The following is a 21157-nucleotide window of genomic DNA, read 5'->3' on the forward strand; positions in this document are numbered from 1 at the left end:
CCTTATCAAATGACAAATTACCTAAAGAAGCCATTAAAGTGACATTTCAGGACCATCCCAAATCAATCTTTTTAATGGCAGTCATTTGTACTTGTTGGTCAGAAGTAAGAACAGTAGGAAAAACACTTGTGAATCAAATGTTGTATTTGAATTAGTGAAGCAAAGCAAAGGTGAGACTAAATTACAATACTGACTACATTGGGTTATGTGAATAAATACCCATTACAACACAAAACAAAACAAATAGAACAATTGTTAGGTTAAATGGTGTGTGGTGTGTATTATCAAAAGTGAACAGCAGTGTTTTTGAATTGTGCATGTGAGGGTAGTGGAGTCATAGGGGGTTTAAAGTGGAAGAAGAAAGAAAGAGAGAGAGAGTAGTCAGGAAATAGTTTTCCTAGCAGGGTTGGCTTATTATATCCCATTTTCCAACCATTTACCAATATTGTGTTTCATTTGTATTGTCATTTCTTTTATTCTTTTACCTTTTTGTAGTATACCATTTTTAAGAAGCCCCCAGGTGGACCTATTTTTTTTTCTCCATCAACTACACCTGTGCTTTTCAAAAGCTTGACAAAGGTCTATACCTATTACCTACTTTTTACACAGGTTTAGAAAAATAAAGGGAAGCATGTATGATATGTTTAACAATTAAATACCACTGGCAGTTACTGTATGTGTAACCTAATTTTTCTTTTGCTGCCACTGTTCAGCCAACCTTGTGAGTCTTGTCTCTTTTCCACTTTCATATCCTCTTGTATGTATGCATGTCATGTCTGTTCTCTCTTTTCTTAGCTCCCACTCTCTGTTGCATTCACGCATGTACAATGATGTCTTACTACAATATGGATACAAAACAAAAGCTGTAGACAGGGTGTCAAGACATTGCTTTCATAAAGATATACAACATATTTATAGTTTCTTTCTAAAGTGAAACACCTGCATTTTAACAGCTCAATTATGATTTGAGACTTAACCTGAACAATAAGACTGAAAGGAGTCTGTGGCTTTTCTGTTACTTAAAGTGAAAATGTCAGCTGTGGAAAAACAATATTGTTTAAAAAGTTTGTAAAAATACTAAAGTAAAAGTAAGATTTTGTGGATTTAGTAACATTTCAAAACCTTCTCAAATGTGAGTCTTCATAAAGCTGGTTTACATAAAAGCATTTAACCTGAAAAATAACGTATAAGTATCACCTGTACAAAAGCCAACACTTGTCTGCATTAGATGCTCTATAATTAACAAATATATTATTTGGTCTCAAGTCAGTCTCTGTCATTCAATACATTGCTTTTGTTGTTACAGACTATATTATATTACCTGAAATGATGCCTGGGAAGTGATACTGAAGAAGCGCCTCGTCAAACTGCCTGTGCGGTGTTTTCACTGTAATTAACAGTAGCAGCTGTTTTGGTTTGTGCAAAGCAAAGCATGCTGGACTGCTGTTCAACGCCCAAAATGGCGGCACGATTGAAAAGTTTTACCTGTTTTATCCGAGTTTGTTTTCTTAACAGTCTATCGCTTTAGTTGTGTTTGCGGCACTGAAGCACATCATCAGCACACTGGTGTGTGCCGGTATTTATTCTAACACGTGTGGAATAAGGCAGATGAGAATGGCGTTTTGCTATCAGCTCAAATTCGGACATCACTTTTCCAATGCTAGGCTAGCCTAAGCTAGGCTAGCAAGCTAACTACTTTCAGATGAGTGCTAGTTAAAATATACTGTAGATAGTTATGTGTTTTCACACCTTGATCCCCTTGCTGAACTGAATATGAAGAGGAGGACCTTTACATAGAAATGGAGGATGATGTGAAAAAAGTGAAAAAGGTAAGTCGGGCAATTGACACAGCTAGCATTACTTTTTACTGCAAGTTGGCCAGCTAGCATGCTAACTTACTAGCTAGCCAGACCAGACTAGCGTAGCTGTTTGCTGGCTAAGTTTGGAAACATATCCAGTAAACGTCTGCGACCAGGGGCAAAAAAGCCCCGATAACACACTGACAATTTGCCAGACTTTTCAATGAACCAGTGGTTCATTAAATACGAAAAGGATGTAACTTACTGGATGGATGTTAAATAAAGTTATCCAGGATGTGTAACAGATTGAACCTCAAAAACTGATCGAAGTGTTACAAGATCATATTAAAGTGTCGTACTTTATAATCAACATAAGCTTCATGATGTGTTTTTGGTACATAGTTCTCTGAATGTCAACTTTGCATTGTTAGTTTTGTAGTCCAGATATGCTATTTATAGTAACGTCCTGAAAACATCAGCTACTGGTGTGTTACTCTGGCTAATTGTGCAAATGTTTTGGGTTGTTTTCACAGTGAGGCTATGGCTGAATGAGAGTATTCTCCTAAACGTAATGAAAGCACAACCATGTGTTTTTCAGAGTTATAACCCTCGTTGTTATGTGTAGGCGTGGGTCAAAGAGGATCTGTGTGCTCAACAGCTGTCAGAGGCAGCGGCTATCAGTGTCAGTCATGCTAAGCAGAACCAGCATCCTTTACCCAGCTCTCACAGACAAACACTACAGACACATACTGCCTAATGATCCCGTTTGATGTGGACACAGATCGGTATTTTCAGACACATAGCTGACATTTCTTTTATCTGACACAAAGGACATTTTCTCTCTGTTCTTCGTGTTGGCACAGGAGGAAGGGCAGAGCCCTCAAAATCTAAGCAGGACATTACATTGACAAGCTCTCACAACCTTAGCAATGCAGTGAGTAGTGAAGTGTGTTATGTTAACACTTTTGCTGTGATTGTGTTGATCAGTCTGTCATCTTTTCCATGTTATTTCCCTTCCAATTCCATGTCCTCTTGATGTGGAGGGAAATTTGGACGGAAATGAATGGATATCCTTATGTTAAGAGGTTTTGTTATGGCAAGGAAAGGTTTTTGTCAGCAATGGTAACTAACACAAACTCTGCCTGTGGTTTGATTTAAGGCACACCTTCAAAACTTCAACTGAGAAAATGTTGATATGACTAAATACTTGTGGCCCCAAAACAGATCATTTGAAGTCAACATATTTCAATGCTTGCCTGGGAGTATTGTGGTTTTCTGGAAAGATGGGGGACAAAATATTTATTATTCCTTTAATCTCTGTACAAAAGTATTGTTTTGAACTGTATTATTGGATAAGCCACATGTTTAGTTCTACCATTCAGGGTTGTTAATCTTACATTTTAGAGATTAGTCACCAGTGCATACAGTTTCAGAATATGCCACTTGGTGGTGATAATGAACAACATTTTGCCCAGATATATTCTTAATAAAATATTATAAGCACTTTTAAATCAAGACGAGAATTGAAGTGAAAGCTCAGGGCCCTTCATGTAAAGTCATGATAGTGTTTCACTTTGCTAACTGGTTTATAAACATATTTAAACTCAGAAACTGTCAGAGGTATCTGGAAAAGTGAAGGATATGATAGCTACTCCTTCATATACGTAGTATTAGCTTGCTTTCAGACCAGCAAGAGTTGTTACAAATCTGTCTTAATCAAACCAAAAAGGGCATATATAACCATGCTGCTTCTTGGATCTGGAAAGGCAGTTAGGGATCATAGCATTTCACCAACCATAGCAGAAAACTACACATGTCATGCATATTGGGGACAAATGGGACTTAAATTACTTATACTCTAAATTACATTGTTCTGCATGCAAGTTTAAGAAAGTTCAAAAGTCCACCTGAACTTGGTTTAAAATACTGGCCATAACAGAAACATTAAGCCACAAATCATCCTCTCATATGTTTCTTACTGAACAGACTTTATTTAAGAAAAGGCATTTAATCATTTTGAGTTCATTCACTGGGGGTAATAACTACTGTGGCTTTTGTCTCCCATTTTACAAGGACAAGCTATTACATGTTAATGTACGTATGTTCAAGAGCAAGGTTCTTATGAATAATGCACTAGTTGTAGGTTGTGCTGTTCAATAGTTGGCCACATTGGTATTATAACAGCCTTGCAGATGTGACATGTGTGGTTAGCATAACAGAATACACAACGTCTAGCATCTCTGTGGTCTAGCATCGATACACATTCAGTAACAGTCCTGAGTGAGAGATGCACAAAGGCAGCAATCATCACATCACAATAAAATATGGACTATCTGAGCTAAGGCAAGTTTATTTATAAAGCACCTTTCAGCACATCAAAGTGATTTACAAACTAAAATGAAAAACATTTAGAAACAAATGCAGCAGAAACACATTATAAAAATGGCATTTGAGTAATAGCCACCCTGCAGTGTGACAGATGAACAGCTCAATCAAAAGCATCGGTAGAAAGATAGCTTTCAGTCTGGATTTTAAAATAGTAAGAGTTGTGGCGGACCTGCAGGATTCTGGAAGTTTATTCCAGATAGTGGGGGCATAATAGCTAAACGCTGCTTCTCCATGTTTAGTTCTGACGCTTGGGACAGAAAGCAGACCCTTCCCAGAAGACCTGAGACTCCTGGATGGTTAATCATTTAGCAGGAGATCGTTAATATATTTTGGGCTTTAACCATGTAATGATTTAAAAACCAGCAGCAGTATTTTAAAATCAATTCTTTGACAGACAGGAAGCCAGTGTAAAGACCTCAGAACTGGACTGATGTGATCCACTCTTTTGGTGTTAGTGAGGACTCGAGCAGCAGCGTTCGACTGATTTTTTACTGAGACCTGTGAAGACACCGTTACAGTAGTCCAGTCTACTGAAGATATAAGCATGGACTAGTTTTTTAGATCCTGCTGTGACATTAGTCTTTTAATCCTAGATGTGTTCTTCAGGTGATAGTGGGCTGACTTAATAATTGTTGTAATGTGCCTGTTGAAGATCAGGTGGATAGAATTTCAGAGGCTAATGACACTGGGGGGTTTGTTAGTCTGTCCACAGTAGCAAACAAAGCACGTGTGCTTTTTGGCAATGATGTCAGAGAAGAAAGACTGTCGTGCCTTTTTTTAATTCCAGATTATGAAAGCCTAGTCTCTCTTTATAGATTTCCAAATAAACCTGGAGATTTGTTTTTTCTCCACCTGATAATCATCACACATTCTCTTTTGTCCATCATTCAGTTTTTAAAATATCATTAGAAGTATGTTCTGTTAGTGCTTCAATATTCAAATGAATGCGCGTGTTATCACAGGAAGTTGTGGCTAGTCCACTTCCTGCTCTAGAGCCTGAAAACAGAGGCTGACACACTTCGTTTCCTCTTTGACGTGGTCCCACCCCTCATCAGGGTTCATCCTGTCTGTCACCAGTTGGCAGCTGGTGTGTGAGTGGAGGCAACAGGTAGGTAGTGTAGACGGTGAGCGTAGCAGCATCCATAACCAGGCAGTGTGTTTGCCGGTAAGCGACTCCTCTAGCCAGAGGGTTCATGGAGAACGAGGTAGGCTTTTGAATTGCTTTAAATCTAGAGAGGTGTATTGCACTAGGCATAATGCAATGGACAAACTGTTTCACGGTTTTATTTAACCGCAGCACACTTAACTGAGCTCCTTAACAGTGCTGCAGTGTTACCAGTTGATACAGGACATTACATTTCAAAGTTTTTTAAGTGGTATATTCAGAAACATTTTAAAGAAAGTTCATTCTTTTGTGATGAGTAAATGTTAATTTCCACTGCAAACACCTCCAGTTTTGCCAATGCAGAGCTTTGTCGCGCACATGCTATTGTTGACATTTGAGTAACATGTATTGGGTAACAGGGCAGGCTGTGCATCTGCTGTGTCTTACTTTCCAGCTACCGTTCCGCCCGGGGAAGTAGGCTCAGCATAAATTACAAGGCTTTAAAGAACCGCAGTCAACAGAAGTTGCATTGCATCTACATGATATCTGTAGTTGTTATGAATATTCCTGTATCATATTACACTGTTGCATAGAAACAGATTATGGCAATAGTATCATTGTTACATATCCACACATGTTGAGTCTCAGTTCCTTCTGCATTTTGGGAGGCAGCATGTGACAGTCATCTAATATCTCTCACCCTGCTCTCTGTCTTTATCCACCAGCCTGGTATCGTGTCTCCGTTCAAGAGAGTCTTTCTGAAAGGAGAGAAGGGGAGAGACAAAAAGGCCCAGGAGAAGGCCACTGAGCGCAGAGCACTGCACACCTTCTCTCTCTCTCAACCCGACCACCGTATAGACCCTGACATCCTGCTCAATGACTACATTGAGAAAGAAGTCAAAGTGAGCAGACATATAAAGTCCCTAACCTCATACTAATAAATGTTGAAACACTTTTCACTTAGAATGCTATGGCAATACGTTTGAGGATATCCTGGTTGTCTTTTCCAGTACTTGGGGCAGCTAACATCAGTTCCAGGATACTTGAACCCATCAAGTCGCACAGAAGTGCTGCAGCTCATTGACAGTGCAAGGGTAAGAGGATTTCACTTCAACATTTCACCAACATACATCTTTCTTAGATTGAGTTCCTTGAAAAGATGGGTTCCGTTCATGCAAAGAGAGAATGCATATTATAGTTGTCAGATATGGCATTTATAATTGCCATCATGTCGGGAATAAAGAACCACTTTGCACGCCTCTGTGACTCTCAGAAGTCCCATCAGTTGGCAGGCCAGCTGACATCAGAGCAGGACGCCGTGGTGAGCTTGTCAGCGTACAACATAAAGCTGGTATGGCGCGACGGAGAAGACATCATCCTGAGAGTGCCCATCCATGATATCGCCGCTGTCTCCTACATCAGGGACGACTCTCTGCACCTCGTGGTGATCAAAACAGGTGGAAAACATTGTTTCAATTGTAAAGACAAACCTGTTTCTAGAATTATAGCCAACGTCCCCAGTTCCATCTGGTTCTTTATGTTAACAAGTAATAATAAGGATATGATGATGTCAAATCGCTTTTAAAAACAAGCAGTTAACTCGTGTTTTTCTTGAGAAACTAGCAGTAATTAGAAATAGTAGTGTTGAAAATGAACGTATTTTTCTTTTCTTTTCCAGCCCAGGAATCGGGCGGGTCTCCTTGTCCCAGCTCGTGTCCTGATCTCAACAAGTCTCAGACCCTGAGCTCCCTATCAGAGAGTGGAGCTGTGCTCGTGGAAGTCTGCTGTCTGCTGGTGCTGGCTGTTGATAATAAGGTATTATTGTTGCTTCTGTGGCTACGCTAAATGGAAATATATTCCTCAAGTTTACTGAGGTGAGTTACTTTTTTTGATCCAAGCCACCTGCAGTGCTGTTTGACGAAGGTTCACCCTTGCGGCACAATTAGTGACAAGCTGCTTGCACACAACAAAATACAAACAAACAAATATACCAAGGAGCTAGGTGAACTGCAGGTAGTCCCCAATGGTTTAGAATGGCAGTTAGCTCAATGAAAGCAGTTGCAATTATGTCCTCAAATAATAAGACAAACCAAGACCTAGGCACAGTTTGGTAAGTGTTTCCCTACATTTATAAAAAAACAAACAAGTGTACAGTAAAGTTAACAGTATTCAGCTGATCATGATGCCCGTTTGACTCTCACACTTGCATCATTTTATATTTTAGGTTACAAGATGTAAAGATAACCATGACATTGTGAATATGTATCCAAGCACTGTGAGTTAGTTCCTGCAGAATGTTGCATTTATACATGCTGTTTGTTTGTCTTTTAGGCAGCAGCGGAGGAGCTGTGTCTCTTGCTCAGCCAGGTCTTTCAGATCGTTTACACAGAGTCAACCATCGACTTCTTGGACAGAGCCATTTTTGATGGAGCAACTACACCTACCAGACACCTCTCTCTATACAGCGGTAAAACAAACTGAATGGGGCTGGTTAATGTTTTTTAACAAGTGTATTTGTCTGATTCAGATAAAACCCTTTTTAATGATGTACTGATTTTGTGTTTTGCAGATGATTCTTCAAGCAAAGTGGATGTTAAGGAGTCCTTTGAAGGGGAAGCAGGCACATTGTAAGAGTCCTACTTTGATCATAGGTTTCCAGTTGGGACACAGAAAGAGTTTTACATGTGTCTGAAGGTTTTTGACTTTTGCTCATGAGATGTGCATTTTTGTCAGTCCTTTCCAGGCCTCTATGGAGGCAGAAGGAAGCTCTCCATCAGCGTCCACCCCTGCATCCCCTCAGGCGAAGACGGCGAGTGAAGGAGAGCTCAGCACCACCGCTGCAGAGCTGCTGCAGGACTACATGACCACAGTATGACAACTTCCCACCTTTCTGTTTATGGGGGGGGGGGGGAAATGAAGGCTGTGATATTTCGTATTTAGAAAAATTTCTTATTTTATTTCCTCTTTAGCTGCGGACAAAACTGTCATCACAGGAGATCCAGCAGTTTGCCACACTGCTCCATGAATACCGTAACGGAGCCTCCATCCACGAGTTCTGCATTAACCTGCGACAGCTCTACGGGGACAGCAGGAAGTTCCTTTTACTCGGTATGACCACAAAAAAACACCTGTGTGTTATATCAGATTAAACGCAAGAGAAATATGTTTTAAAGTAGGGCTGTACAATTAAGTGAAATCGCAATATGGACTACTGCAACACTACAGGCTTTATAAAGGTGCTTGTGAGAAAAATGGTTTCTGATCATATCTGGGCTGAAATGTCAGTCAAGATAATCGCAATTAGCTATTCTTTCCAAATTGTGCAGCCCGTTTATCAAAGTATTTGCTAAACAAACGGATATCCGCCAGTCTGTGACCATGTAATGTTCCCGCTACAGGCCTGCGCCCCTTCATACCCGAGAAGGACAGTCAGCACTTTGAGAACTTCCTGGAGACCATCGGTGTGAAGGACGGCCGAGGCATCATCACGGACAGCTTCGGCCGCTACCGCCGCACAGCAAGCTCCGCCTCTGATTCCACCACCAACGGAAACGGCGCGGCGGGAGGAAGCGTCGCCTCGGACGAGGGCCAGGAGGCCTCGGAGGGAGACGAGTGGGACCGGATGATCACGGACATCAGCAACGACATCGAGGCTCTCGGCTGCAGCATGGACCAGGAGGGCGTGGCCCCCTGACGCAGCGGACAGAGGGAGACATTCAGGAGGCAAACAAGTAGGCATGAGCTGAGCGGATCAGATGAAGGGGGTCCTAAGCACTGACCTAAGAGTTTTTTTCTTTATTGTATTTTCCTCTAATTATGAAGAGGACGTTCCATAATCCCCACGCACTCAAAGAAAACCTCAACCTATCACCACGGGGAAAAAAAACCCCATGAAGTCAACAAATGCACTTATGCTGCAGACATTAGGCAGTCAGTGGGCTATTTTTTGCATTCCAGAGGGATTCAGACCCTCTGATTTATTTTTAAAGTCACTTGATTTTGTACTCTTTTTATTGGCAGTATCTGCCACGGCTGTCAGCGTTGTAGCGAAAATCTCCAGAGTGATTGAGAATATTTACGGCTGTTTTTTTTACGTCTCAAAGACTCCACCAAAACACTGTGTGTATGTTTCAGAAAGTAAAGACTGAGGCTGAATCGGTGTGCTGTTGTATTTCTATTAGGTCAATAAGCTTCATCCACCAGGAGAACTTCATTTCTTTCACATCTTGTGTGTCGCTGTGAGAGTGGAACATTTTTGATATATATAATTTTTTCTCATAAGATTTGTGTATCACTTTACAGTACACTATCCTTTTGTTATCAGTGTTTACTCGTGTATATATATATATATATATATGTTTTGCTTTATTCAAACTGACCAAGGAAATGCTGTAAAAACAAAACATTCCCATTCAATTCAAGCCATTGAGTGGGAAATGTATTTGACAAAGCCAGGTATGGCTGATGTAAATGTATGATTTCTCCTGCAGGTCGTCTTTGTTTTGTCTCCTGACATTACATGTATCTGTCATTGTGCCTTTACACTGCAGTACTGCTGCCAACTGTCTGCCACACACAGACAGGGAATTATGAACTGTAACTACAGTTGTTGAGCAAATCATGGTTATTAAATAACAGCTATTTACACTGATATGTCTGTTTTCTTAAAAAATTCTAACATTATTATACCTTTTGAGAAACACATGGTTATCAGTCTACACTGCTGCATTATAAGCAGTTTGAAATTAGGCTGTGGCATTGTTGTATTTGACTTTCATACACCAAATCTGACCAAAGAGTTGAGGTTTTAATCTGATTATGATCCACTCTGACTGATCATTTGCTTGGATGCACTTAAGCTGCTGTGAAACATCAGTCTGTCTTTCATCAAAGCAATCATGCCAGACATGCCCTCACAGTTAGGGGATGTTTTTGTGAGTCAGAGGGACGAGAAAAATTTACCTTTTTCCAGCCTGTGAAGCCACTCGCTGGGCTTTAAAAACATTTCCTTTACAGGTTTACTTTTATATGATTTTAAAAGTAGAGAAACTGTAATGAGTTGCTCCGTATTTGTGGTCAGGGTTGAGCAGAGGTATGCATGTGTGTGCAGACTGCAACACTACACCTGGGTTCAAATAGCTGCTTTGGCTTGCAACCTTGTCTGCCTCGTACAAAAGATGATCTCACCGAAGCAAATCCTTTCTCATCACACAAGCAAACTATTCTTAGGTTAGTTTCTGAGAAAGTCACATCACTGTTATGGTACATAAGTAGACTAAATGATTTTTTTTGACGCGGCCTCTGTGTAATCACACCGTCTTCGCACAGATTCTCCCCTTAATCCAGTTCTAAACAGAAAAAATGAATCACGCTGCCTCATTTGAAGCAGGTTATTATTAAATCGCTCTGTTTGTTTGATTCAGTCCTCAAACAGATCCCATGCAGCTTAAGAGTATTTATTTACCGCAACTGTTGGAGCCCCTTCGGATCCTCCTGTCAGTTTGTGTAAGAATAAGATGTTTGCTTATTGTAGTCACAAATGCAAACATGGGAAATTTCCTTCAATGGTTAGAGGATTAAAATCTGTGAAAACTTCAGATTTGCATCATCAAATGTATGTTTTACAGAGTTTAAAAACAATATAGATATTAAAATAAGTATTCATTGATGTTGTGGTTTAAAGCCTATCAGCTATAAAAAGAAAACATGTAATATGTATTCAGATTTATCACCTGACTGCAATTCCTCTTAGTAAAACAGAACTTTTTAACATTTTCTGCGTTGTTTAAGTGTTCAGGTCAACGTAACTTCTTTCAGGCTTCAACAGAAAATTGGATATATACTTACTCCAAAATGGCAGAGCTAGTTGGAAAAAATCTGTCTAAAAATGGCTAAAAAACAACTTTGTGCGATGTGCTTCTGATTCTGATTAAACCAATTCAAAAAGCTTTTAATAAAAAAAAAAACATCAACCTTTGATCCCAGATTAAAGCCCCACTAGCCTAATCCAAGATGAAAAGGAATCTGCAAGCGAGGGGCTTTTCCCCAAATTAATATCCCACATAGAACTCCATGGTTTGATCTCTCATTTTAGCTCAAGGACACTTTTAATAAGTGTTCCACTGACCTTATAAGTTTATTTTCCAACAACAAACACAGTCAGAATCTGTCTTGACACTCCAGGGGGTTAATTGCGTGGTCGAGTTTAGGCCTCTGCAGTATGAGGGGCCATTAGGTATCTCCGAAATACCGTTTACATACACATGTGAAACATTCTCTCACACACAACTGAAACCAAAATAATTTACAACATGTAAAAATCTCTCATTAACACATATGAAACGCTCTCAAACACACAAATGAAATGCTCTCATATACACATGTGAAACGCACTCAGAAACACACACACACACACACACACACACACACACACACACAATGCAATTTCAGCATGTTGTGTGAGAGGGATTTCAACTGAGATGCCTTCCGTTTCAACTGAATTCGCTCTCACACGACATACTGAAATCGCATTTTGTGTGTGTGTGTTTGTGTGTGAGAGAGAGAGAGCATTTCATACAAGTTTATGAGAGATTTTACATATGTTTGTAAATGATTTTGGTTTCAGTTGTGTGTGGGTGTGTGTGAAAGTGTTTCACATGTGTATTTGAACGGTATTTCTGAATAATGTCCCTAACAGCCCCCTCACACTGCAGCATGCCTTGCTCTCCAACAAAAACAGTGACTCGGCTCTTATTTCTACTAAATTAAAAAATAACAGTGCCATTTCTGATAGGGTGTCTTCCAGTAAATCATTGATACATTGATCAAATGTATTTGCAAAGAGTCACAAATTAGGAAATAGGAACATTTTGTTACCACACAATTTGTAATAATCCAAAATAGGGAAAAATCTATCCGTTAAAATACTTCATTGACTATTTTTGGTTTCTTCTCTGGGCTTGTGGGTTTTCTCTTATGATCTCATTCTTACAGTTAATATTTGCTCAGATGTATCGAGACACTCCAAGACAAAGACTGGGCATTAAGATGCTGTCTGGGATTGTCGCCAGTCTCTCGCTGCGGTCACCTCTATGAGCCTCCTGTCAGTCATTCATGCTTGTTGTGTCTGCTGCTCAGTCAGGGGGAGAACAGCATCTCTGTGGTGTTACATCTGTTATGTTCCTGGAACAGGATCACAGCTACATTCCCAGAAAAGAACTCGGACAAATGGTTAAGACCGCAAGACTGCTTGCTGCTTTAGAATACATGTAAATCTAACTGGAGGCTATACCGTAATTACCCTTGAATTAAATGCAAATCATACTGTCAAAATCTCCCTAAAGTAACTGCCTTTTTTTGCATCAGGACTGTGGCTTCTATACAGTATGTGGTCTTCATGCTTCGGCCTATGCGATATTGCCAGATTTTATGCCAGCTCATTCATTTTGTCGTGCAAATTACAAGATTTAGTCCGAGAGTCTGTTTGTCAGACCTTGAATCTAAACAAGACCAAAGATGATCTAGGTGTTACTTGGATTGAGAAATGGTTGCAGTGTTTATGTCATTTAAATAGCTTTACAAATAGTAGGGGGAAAAAGTCTATGGAAAAATCTACTATAGCCCCCTTTTGGCAGTCTTTCAGTCAAAACGAGTTGTGGCTTTCAGCAGTGGTAAGCCAACGTAAAGCTGGAGCTCATGCATGAAAAGCTCAGCAAAGTCCTTCATCACATGCAACTTCAGGCCCTCCAGATGGAAAAGGACGCAGGGATCAGAAAGGGTTACACCTACATGTCACATGCTAAAAGGCATGACCCCGTGCTCATGTCATGTGTTCAGCCAACTGTTCACACCTGTTACAGTGCAGCGTGCACAGGCAGAGCTGCATGCAGAACAAAAGCATTACGAATTAAAAAACCGGAGGGGTTTATTTGAAGAAAGGTGGATACCAAATGTATTTCATTCGCCAAAAACAATAAGGAATTATTCAGTATTTTGGGGAAATATTCTTTTTCTGGTTGATAGACGAAAACACAGACACCACTCTCATTTAAGACGGTCAGATATTAAGCTAGTTAGCCTAGCTTAGCATATGGAAACCGAAGGAAGTTTGCTCTACCAGTTTGTCTAAAGCTTAAAGTGACAGCATATTTAAATGTTTTATTGAATCATTAGGAAGACGTATGTTTTTAAGTGACTCAATGGTGATTTGAATTTGGAAGCTAAGCTAATACAGATGTGATTCAAAGCCCTGAGCATTTTCAGAAAGCTCAGGATAAACTTTTATCGTTAATAACCAACAGTGATACACATCCCAACTCAACAATAAAAACTGGTCAAGTGTATCTAATATTCTTTATTTCCTATAAATAATGCTTCTTCCTGGATTATTTGTTTGCAGAACATTAATGTAACCACACTAGCACCAACAATGGCCTGTTTAAGGTGTCATATTTAACAAAACCAGTTTTAAGGTATGTTCCTTTCTATTATAGGCTCAGTAACACAAGATCAAGTTGGCAAAGTAGTTGTTTTCTCGCCAGGTGGCTTATTATTGAGGGAAACTGCAAACTGAGGATAGGTATTGTGTTGGTTAAAAAGCAATTAGTTGATTTGGCAAATAAATTAGATGTGAGTGAGAGATTTATAGCTTTAATTTTGCCCAAGCTTTATTATAGTATTTCTGGGACACAAGGAAGGGCATCTCAAAGCCTCCTTTGCTGATTGTTCGGCCTGTGCATTGTGAGTCTGAACATAGAAAATAGGTTGCCTCCAATTATATGTACCATTATAAAAAGATCCACATAATCATGAGCTTTAATTCAGTGTACTGTATATGCATAAAACAAAACCATGTTTTTCAGACAAACAAAGCCTTCGTGATGGGAACTGAAAAAAAAGAAGAAAAAAGCTCAACCAGAGAGTTAAACATCTTTATTTATAACAAAGAGCAGCAATTTACTGGAAACCACTGCGATTTAAACAACTAGTGCAAAAGACAGTCATTATAGAGAATCGTTTTTATCATATTCTACAGATGCTTTCTAAACTACTCGTTTAATCAGTTGTGCATAAGGTATAGCATAGTGTACCAATCGAATCCATATTAAAACCTCTTTTAAATGCATACATTTAACATTCAGATTAAGCTGCAGGACAGGCTGTCACTGAAACGTCATACATAGAGGTCTGTATGCAGTAAGAATATATTTAATATGCAATCTCTGCTGGGTAAATCTTGGCAACCAACAACAATAAATGGAAACATATAGAGCTTTTAGTTTAGCTGAGGAGGCTTACAAAGCTCTCAGAATAAGATTGAGATTGCTTTACTGTAGTTTAGGAAAGGGCAAGTATTCTGTTTAAATGTCTAAAATTCTAAAAATCTGCTGTGGTTTTAAGAAATAAAGGTTTCTGTTTATAGCTGCCATATATTATAGTTAAGTGGCAAACAAATTATATATTTACTTCCTACACTAGAATCCTTTTTTCTAAATAGTATATATGACCTAAATCTCTGTCTTTGATTATAGGGACTTTAAAACGGTGTTTACATCCCTCACAACATTGTGGTAAAAAAAAGATTACTCCACAATCTCACAAACAACCGGGGCTGTTTTGGGGTTTTCAGGATTTTTAGTGCCAGCACTAGCAAAGCGAGAAACGTCGAGAGTTAATGTTCATCTTTGTGACGCCGATGAGCCTCAGCGGGGCGGAGAGGCCGAGCCCCGGGGTGACGGGACACTCACACAGCAGGTCGGACAGCTCGTCCCGCTCCTCTAGGCCGTACGTGGCGTCATTGAGCATCCGCCGGTGTTGGTGGCACGTCTGCTCTATCTTCAGCTTGTTGATGTCGCTGCGGAGCCGCATGAGCTGCCTCGCCAGCTGCTGGTCCTGGATACGCATATCCGTCTGATGGAGAAAGGCGGGAAAACAGTGGTGCTCAAACAACCCGCTGATAAACAGATTACTAAATATAATCAAATTGTCATGAAAAAAACTTACAATGAGGCCATTCTTTTATCTGAGTAGATCGTTTTCGGACAGGTTGCAACTTTACGATTAAGATTTATAATTGTCTTTTGTTTATTTGTAAGTTTTAGAGATGTTTAGATGTGTAACCTTTGGACAGAGCCCGGTTTTATTTTACCACCAGTTCCACGCTTTATGCTAAACTAAGCTAATTGTTTCCTGATTCTAACTAAATATTTAGCGTGCTTTATTTATAAAATATTAAAGAAAGAAAACAAACTTCCTAAAATTGCCCTCATGATCAGATCTACTTTGAGTTTGGAGTAGGCCTACATGATCTGGATTCACTGCAGGTCAGCAAAAAGCAAACTCACAGTGGGACATCCACAAACAAGTTTCTCATCATCATCTCTCTCCATTTTATCGCTCTGGTGTGCTCTGTATGTGTGCAAACGCCTGTGCAGGGATGGTAATCACCTCTCTCGGCCTCTGTGTTTGTGCAAAACGTCTGCGGCCACACACTGTGTGAGTTTCTCCCTCTGACTGTGCCTCTTTGCGTGCTCCAGCCAAGCTCACGAACCGTGGGGTGAATGCGTTGAGTAATTGAGCAGAGGGGAAGAGATTACAGTGGCAGAAACAGTGTGAGACGAATGTCTGCTGCTGCATCAATCTCTCTCGCTAATGTGAAAGGGATTCTCCAGGCCACTAATTGGACATTGTGCACGATGTTACATTTTAATTAGCAGAGTTATTTCCCTAGCCTTTAAGAGCTAAATTATAAGGCTCTTCAAATTAGAAATGTGAGTCAAAGTGTGTATTTCCATCTGTACTCCAATTCTTCAAGTTAAGTGTCTAAACAAGATCTTTTCAATAGGGCCTACAGTATCTAGGGCTGGACAATAAATAAATCCATTTTATATCAATATTGTGATATGAGACTTCATATTGTTCTATTGGACAACACTGGCAGACCCCCACACAAAAGACACTCTTGAAAAAGTAGAAAATACTTTCAAAAATGTCCTGACTTATATTCTTTAAGGTCACAATACTTCAATGGCATCTTAGTGTACTGAAATCACTGATACTCATTTGTATCCATGGTTGTAATGTGTACTTATTCATTTTTTTATTACTAATCTGTGCTTTACTTTTTTATTATTTCATCTCTTTTTTTTTTTACCTGCTATTCTACTTTTGCATTAACACTGTAAATGTCCCCGCTGAGGGACTAATCTAATAATGTTGTCTTTTCCTGGTTTTAACAGCTTTTAAAAAATTTGCTGTTGTGTTATTTGCTTTTATCACTTATTCATTAATCCACATTAGTGATAATTATGGGGGTATTTGGTCAGAAATGTTGTGATATTTGTTTGTCGTTTTAATGTCCTACAGTGCTTATGTAATGTTGGCAATTCTTAAGAGTAGAGAAGATATGTGAAATAGGGCCTGTCACTCTGAAGCAAATGCTCAATAAGTACAGTAACATTTCCAGACAAAATATTACAAAAAAGGTGATACATTTCTACATCTCTCACCAGTTCCCTCCTCAGCCAGCTGAGAGCTTCATCGATGTTCTCGAACCCTTTCAGCGCACCTGACGGCATCTTGCACTGAATCACATCAGACCTCCCTGCAGTGTCATTGGGGGGCGCTGCCTTCCCCTCAGGCTCCACTTGGACCGGGCTTTTTGCAGATCCTAACTCTCTGAAGCTTTCCATCTCCAGCTGGGCTTTCCAGTCGAGGTAAGAAGGTCTCCTCGTCTCCAGCCTCAGTTTCTCTGTCAGGGCCTTCACGTCCATGAGGTGATCGTCTGTAGGCAGAGCCGAGTCTTCCTCACATTCTGTGTTGTCCACGATAACCTGAGGCGCTGCCGTAGTGTCCATGATTAACCTTTTAAAAACAAAAAGCTCTGTACAAAACGTTTCAAAATAAAAATGAATATCTGCTCTTCATTGGGTTTTACAGATAATCATAGTCGTATGTTTTGACCCTTCCTGTGTCTACTGTCTTTGTCAGGAAAGTTGATATTTAAAAGTTCCTTGAGATCTTCATTGGTGTTTCAGAAGAAAAGTTAGATCTGCAGAGGAGAAAAATACAACTTATGAAACTTTTGCTGACTGGCAATTACATCCAAATGACTAGAGACTAAACTAACGTGACGTCTGACGAGCGAGACTAACCTCCGCTGAAGCTCGGCAGACTCAGTTCTATGAGAGAACATATCCTGAGGGAGGGGGGAAATGAAAGTTTGTGCCTTCTCTGTGTTTGCCAAGTGATTGAGCAATTGGCCGCTCGCGTATCAGATCATAACGGATGAGCGCACAGAGGAAGCACACCCACAGGTTTTGCATTTAACAGGAACAAATTGTTTCCATAGTAACGTCACACGCACTGGAAATGAATCTGCACATTTTTCCCCTCATGTCGTCACGGCTTATTGACCTAAACAGTGGAACCTGGGAGAGGTGACTGGCAGTGGGGCACAATGGTGGATTGTATTTGTATTTATAGCTAAACAAAAGTCAATAAGTACATATTCATAAATTGAAATCATAGAATAATCATAAATTAAGAGCCAAGAACATTATTTATTAATTACAACTCATTGGACACACACCCCTTTTTAATACATATATTTTTGGGGTGTTTTTGAGTGCATTATGTTTTTCTTAATCTTGATTTTTTTTTTTAGGGAGTCTGATTCTGATTTAATTACAATTCACTTTGTGAATAACATGTATGTACATGTATGGTGCGTTTATGATTACCTTAGTGAATAAATGAAGATGCATTGTGCAAAGTCAACACACTATTTCATTAGTATCTTGATTTACATATGAAATGTCTTCTCCATAAAGGATACAACAGGGAAAACAGATAAACAACTTCTTTAGTCACAAAAGAGTCATGTTATACAGACTCTCCCTTCACAAAACTACAAGAGTCTATCCAAAATTTCAGGGCAATCCATCAAATATGTGCTAACTTATTTCAGTCTGCACCAAAGCGGTGGATCAACCTACACGCTAACGTTCCTACCATAAAGCCATACAGCTATAATTGCTCAAAAGTTATATCACATAACATTTAAAGGTATTCTTCTGAAACATCTATACAAAACATGTCTGTGAAGTGTTTTGCTCAAAATACCAAACAGATCACCCATTGGAGCCATGCTTCATACCCCTCTATGTCAGCCCTGTTCCTGAAGTGCTGATTCTGTGACTGTCGCTTTACTGTCTGAAGAGAGACGTTTCTAACCCCGTATTATGTTCAAAAGCACTTATTTTCTCAGTGTTTACCGCTAGAACAGTGACATTATATGTATTAACAACTTTACTCTAAGTCCCTCCTGCAGACATCTTGCTGAATAAACAGACACAGAGCTGCGTGACACGTGAGGGGATTCAGCTCGCGACTGTATATAGCGGACGATAGGTTGGGACGTGTCACGTGGGCGGAACTTTGCCAGGAGTTCAATTTAAAGCCAGCCCACATTTCGGTTATTACCTCATATCGGCAGCATATCTGGATCAACTCGTTTGTACCCCCGTTTTTAGAGATGTGGATAAGGAGGAAAAGAGAGAGGGTTGTATTTTCAGACACCTTGGCAGTCAACTTACACACCCAGGAACACATATTGTATAAAAGACATCAAAAAGTGCATTTTGCATAATATGGGACCTTTAAGGAGCCTGCTCTTGTTTATTGCTATACGTCCACAGTTGCATTAGCACATCCAAATCACCATATTTCTTTATCAGACCAGTTTCGAAACACTGAATGTGAGTCTGGAGGCCAACAGGAAAGACAAACTCAGGAAATAAATAGTTAATGCATCCTCTCAAATGATATAGCATACACACGCTCGTAGCAGTGGAAGCAAAGACGGACTTTCTGCTCAGTGTCCTCTTACAAAGTCTTAAAGCACTCAATAAGCGGTTAGTGCTCAGTTATTCCATAATGGGCACAGCAGACCAGCAGTGAATTCATTGCCCTTGTAGCTAATGATAGGCTTAGCTGCTCCACAAGGTAAACAGACCTCTGACTGTGCAGAGAAGCTGACTTACTGTTTGAATGGCCGCGAATGGATCCTCTCATTATTTTCTAAAGGAACCACTGTGTCTCTGGAGACCACATTGTTGCAGGAGACTGGTAAAAGAGGAGGAAAATCCATGCCACATGCATTTTTAAAGAGTTTGTAAAGACCCTATATGTACAGCGAGATATTGATTTAAACTGTGAATAGGAACTACAGAGCCAGGATGTTTAGAAAGATGTGGGGGAAGTGTGTGTGTAAGCATTTTATTAGCTTTGATCCAAACTATAAAGACTTAAATGGTTGTGAATCATAACCACCCTTATTGTGGATTCCTTGTGAGACTCTTGGTGAACCCAGACACTTTTGAATAGACCAGCAGGGAAGCTTTTTCTAAAGGAAGCCAGAATTTACATCCTGAATATGAAATGCAGTCTGGGGCAAATACAAAACATCAAAATCACTAAGTATTGCTCATATAATCCTCTGGTTTCAAGTCAGCAGAATTTGATGGCTCGGCTACATCCAGTTGCAGCGTTACCACACCAATAAAATGTGTTTTATGCTGTTATGAGATGCCAAACCAGGTCTGGCTAAAGACCTTAAGAAGTCTGGCTCTCCTATCTGGCACACGAAGGCATGTCTACACAACAAACATGACTGCAGAGTAATCGACCAGGCTTTAACCCCTGGGAGTCATTTCCATTTAAAGGTGCTACATTAGAACTGGAGGGTTGATGATGTGCTGATATACATTTCTGAACATGGGGAGAATCATCCACATCATCAGCAGGAAAGCACTGGGAATAAAAGAGATGAGAAGCTGAACAACAAAAGCTATTTACAAGTTAAACACCCAATAACTGTGGCATATTGTATTTGTTTGTTATGGCAACTGAAACTCATAAAAACTGTGGTTCATAATGTGCAACATTTACAGCCTACACCAACCATAAATGGAGCAGAAAGCCCATACTAAATATAAGTATCAACAGGTGTTTTTTTATGGTTGTATACGAGTTCAAATAAAGTTCATTTGCAACACTTTCTTTAAAATAACTAAAATACTGTTTTTAGGTTAATATCAAGGTGACCATAAAACATGAACCGTTTGGTCTTCAGTCAAACCACAACATCAAGATAAACAGACCATAATACATACAAACACAACCTGAAATGTTATGTCTGCATCTACAGACACACACAAGTAACTGATAGACAAGATAACAAATACAAGTTTTCCACTTGTTCATGGGTTAACTTGACACCGACAAATACAGAAAAAGCAGCACTACAACTTAATGCTTTACCAGCGTCTCTAGATTTCTAGGGTTAGGAAAATATTTTTAGACAATGCAAATGCAAAAAGAGAAAACATAAAAGTTGTGTTCAAGTGAGAACATTTCATACAATTTTGTATTGTGTTCATGTAGCCAAATTACATTTTCTCAGCAAAAATGAAACAACGTGTAACTACTTGTAGTTGGTTTCTTCTGGATATAGCCTAGCACCATTTCACTGTACACATTACAACATGTCAAGGCTATTTGAACGATTTAACTAGGTGGCACTGCGTGCTCAATTCAACATTTATTTTAACCTGCTCTATCTTTTCTGACACCGTGCTGCAGAGTGAGCCACCACCGGCATTATGTGGAACGGGCTATTGTAATTCAAGCTGCGTGTATTTCGTTTACCTTGAGTGAATCTCCCCGCAGCAGACAAACTTGGTAGTTCAGGCGGCGACATCAGTGGAGACCGTCACGTCGCGAGCCCGCTCTCTCGCTCATATCATCCCCGAGCAGCTCCACGGTTCACTTGTTTTTGAGCAGAGAGCTACCGGAGGAGGGGCGG

The 21157-nt window shown here is 39.8% G+C and overlaps 2 protein-coding genes across 3 annotated transcripts; one reads left to right on the forward strand and one right to left on the reverse strand.

Annotated features, from left to right (window-relative positions):
- The first annotated feature begins 1439 nt into the window (after window positions 1-1439).
- On the forward strand, window positions 1440-9943 carry ccm2 (CCM2 scaffold protein). The gene is made up of 10 exons (XM_063902496.1): window positions 1440-1829; window positions 6018-6194; window positions 6303-6386; window positions 6566-6749; window positions 6971-7107; window positions 7624-7759; window positions 7862-7919; window positions 8026-8161; window positions 8262-8400; window positions 8691-9943. Exons 1-10 carry the CDS (start codon window positions 1800-1802, stop codon window positions 8984-8986), a joined length of 1377 nt encoding a protein of 458 aa, XP_063758566.1. The 5' UTR covers window positions 1440-1799; the 3' UTR covers window positions 8987-9943.
- Window positions 9944-14208: 4265 nt separating this feature from the next.
- Window positions 14209-21130, reverse strand: fam167ab (family with sequence similarity 167 member Ab). 2 transcript variants are annotated; one of them, XM_063901669.1, is made up of 3 exons: window positions 21001-21130; window positions 16800-17154; window positions 14209-15201 (listed from the first exon to the last, which is right to left on the reverse strand). In XM_063901669.1, the coding sequence occupies exons 2-3, from the start codon at window positions 17145-17147 to the stop codon at window positions 14938-14940; spliced, it is 612 nt and encodes a 203-aa protein (XP_063757739.1). In that variant the 5' UTR covers window positions 17148-17154; window positions 21001-21130; the 3' UTR covers window positions 14209-14937. The 2 variants fall into 2 exon arrangements, with proteins under 2 accessions (XP_063757739.1, XP_063757738.1); XM_063901668.1 differs by having other exon boundaries at window positions 16800-17341; window positions 21001-21124.
- Between the last annotated feature and the right edge of the window lie 27 nt (window positions 21131-21157).

This window comes from Eleginops maclovinus, chromosome 15, assembly GCF_036324505.1.
Source record: "Eleginops maclovinus isolate JMC-PN-2008 ecotype Puerto Natales chromosome 15, JC_Emac_rtc_rv5, whole genome shotgun sequence".
In the NCBI taxonomy this organism is placed as follows: domain Eukaryota; kingdom Metazoa; phylum Chordata; class Actinopteri; order Perciformes; family Eleginopidae; genus Eleginops; species Eleginops maclovinus.

Bases quoted from the DNA above. Each gene is read 5' to 3' on its own strand.
- fam167ab (XM_063901669.1), bottom strand. From the start codon at position 17,147: ATGGACACTACGGCAGCGCCTCAGGTTATCGTGGACAACACAGAATGT. The intron at 15,202-16,799 runs GTGAGAGATGTA...TTTCTCCATCAG, and splicing joins GCTGGCTGAGGAGGGAACTG to ACGGATATGCGTATCCAGGA.
- ccm2 (XM_063902496.1), top strand. From the start codon at position 1,800: ATGGAGGATGATGTGAAAAAAGTGAAAAAG. The intron at 6,195-6,302 runs GTGAGCAGACAT...TGTCTTTTCCAG, and splicing joins ACATTGAGAAAGAAGTCAAA to TACTTGGGGCAGCTAACATC. The intron at 8,162-8,261 runs GTATGACAACTT...TTTCCTCTTTAG, and splicing joins TGCAGGACTACATGACCACA to CTGCGGACAAAACTGTCATC.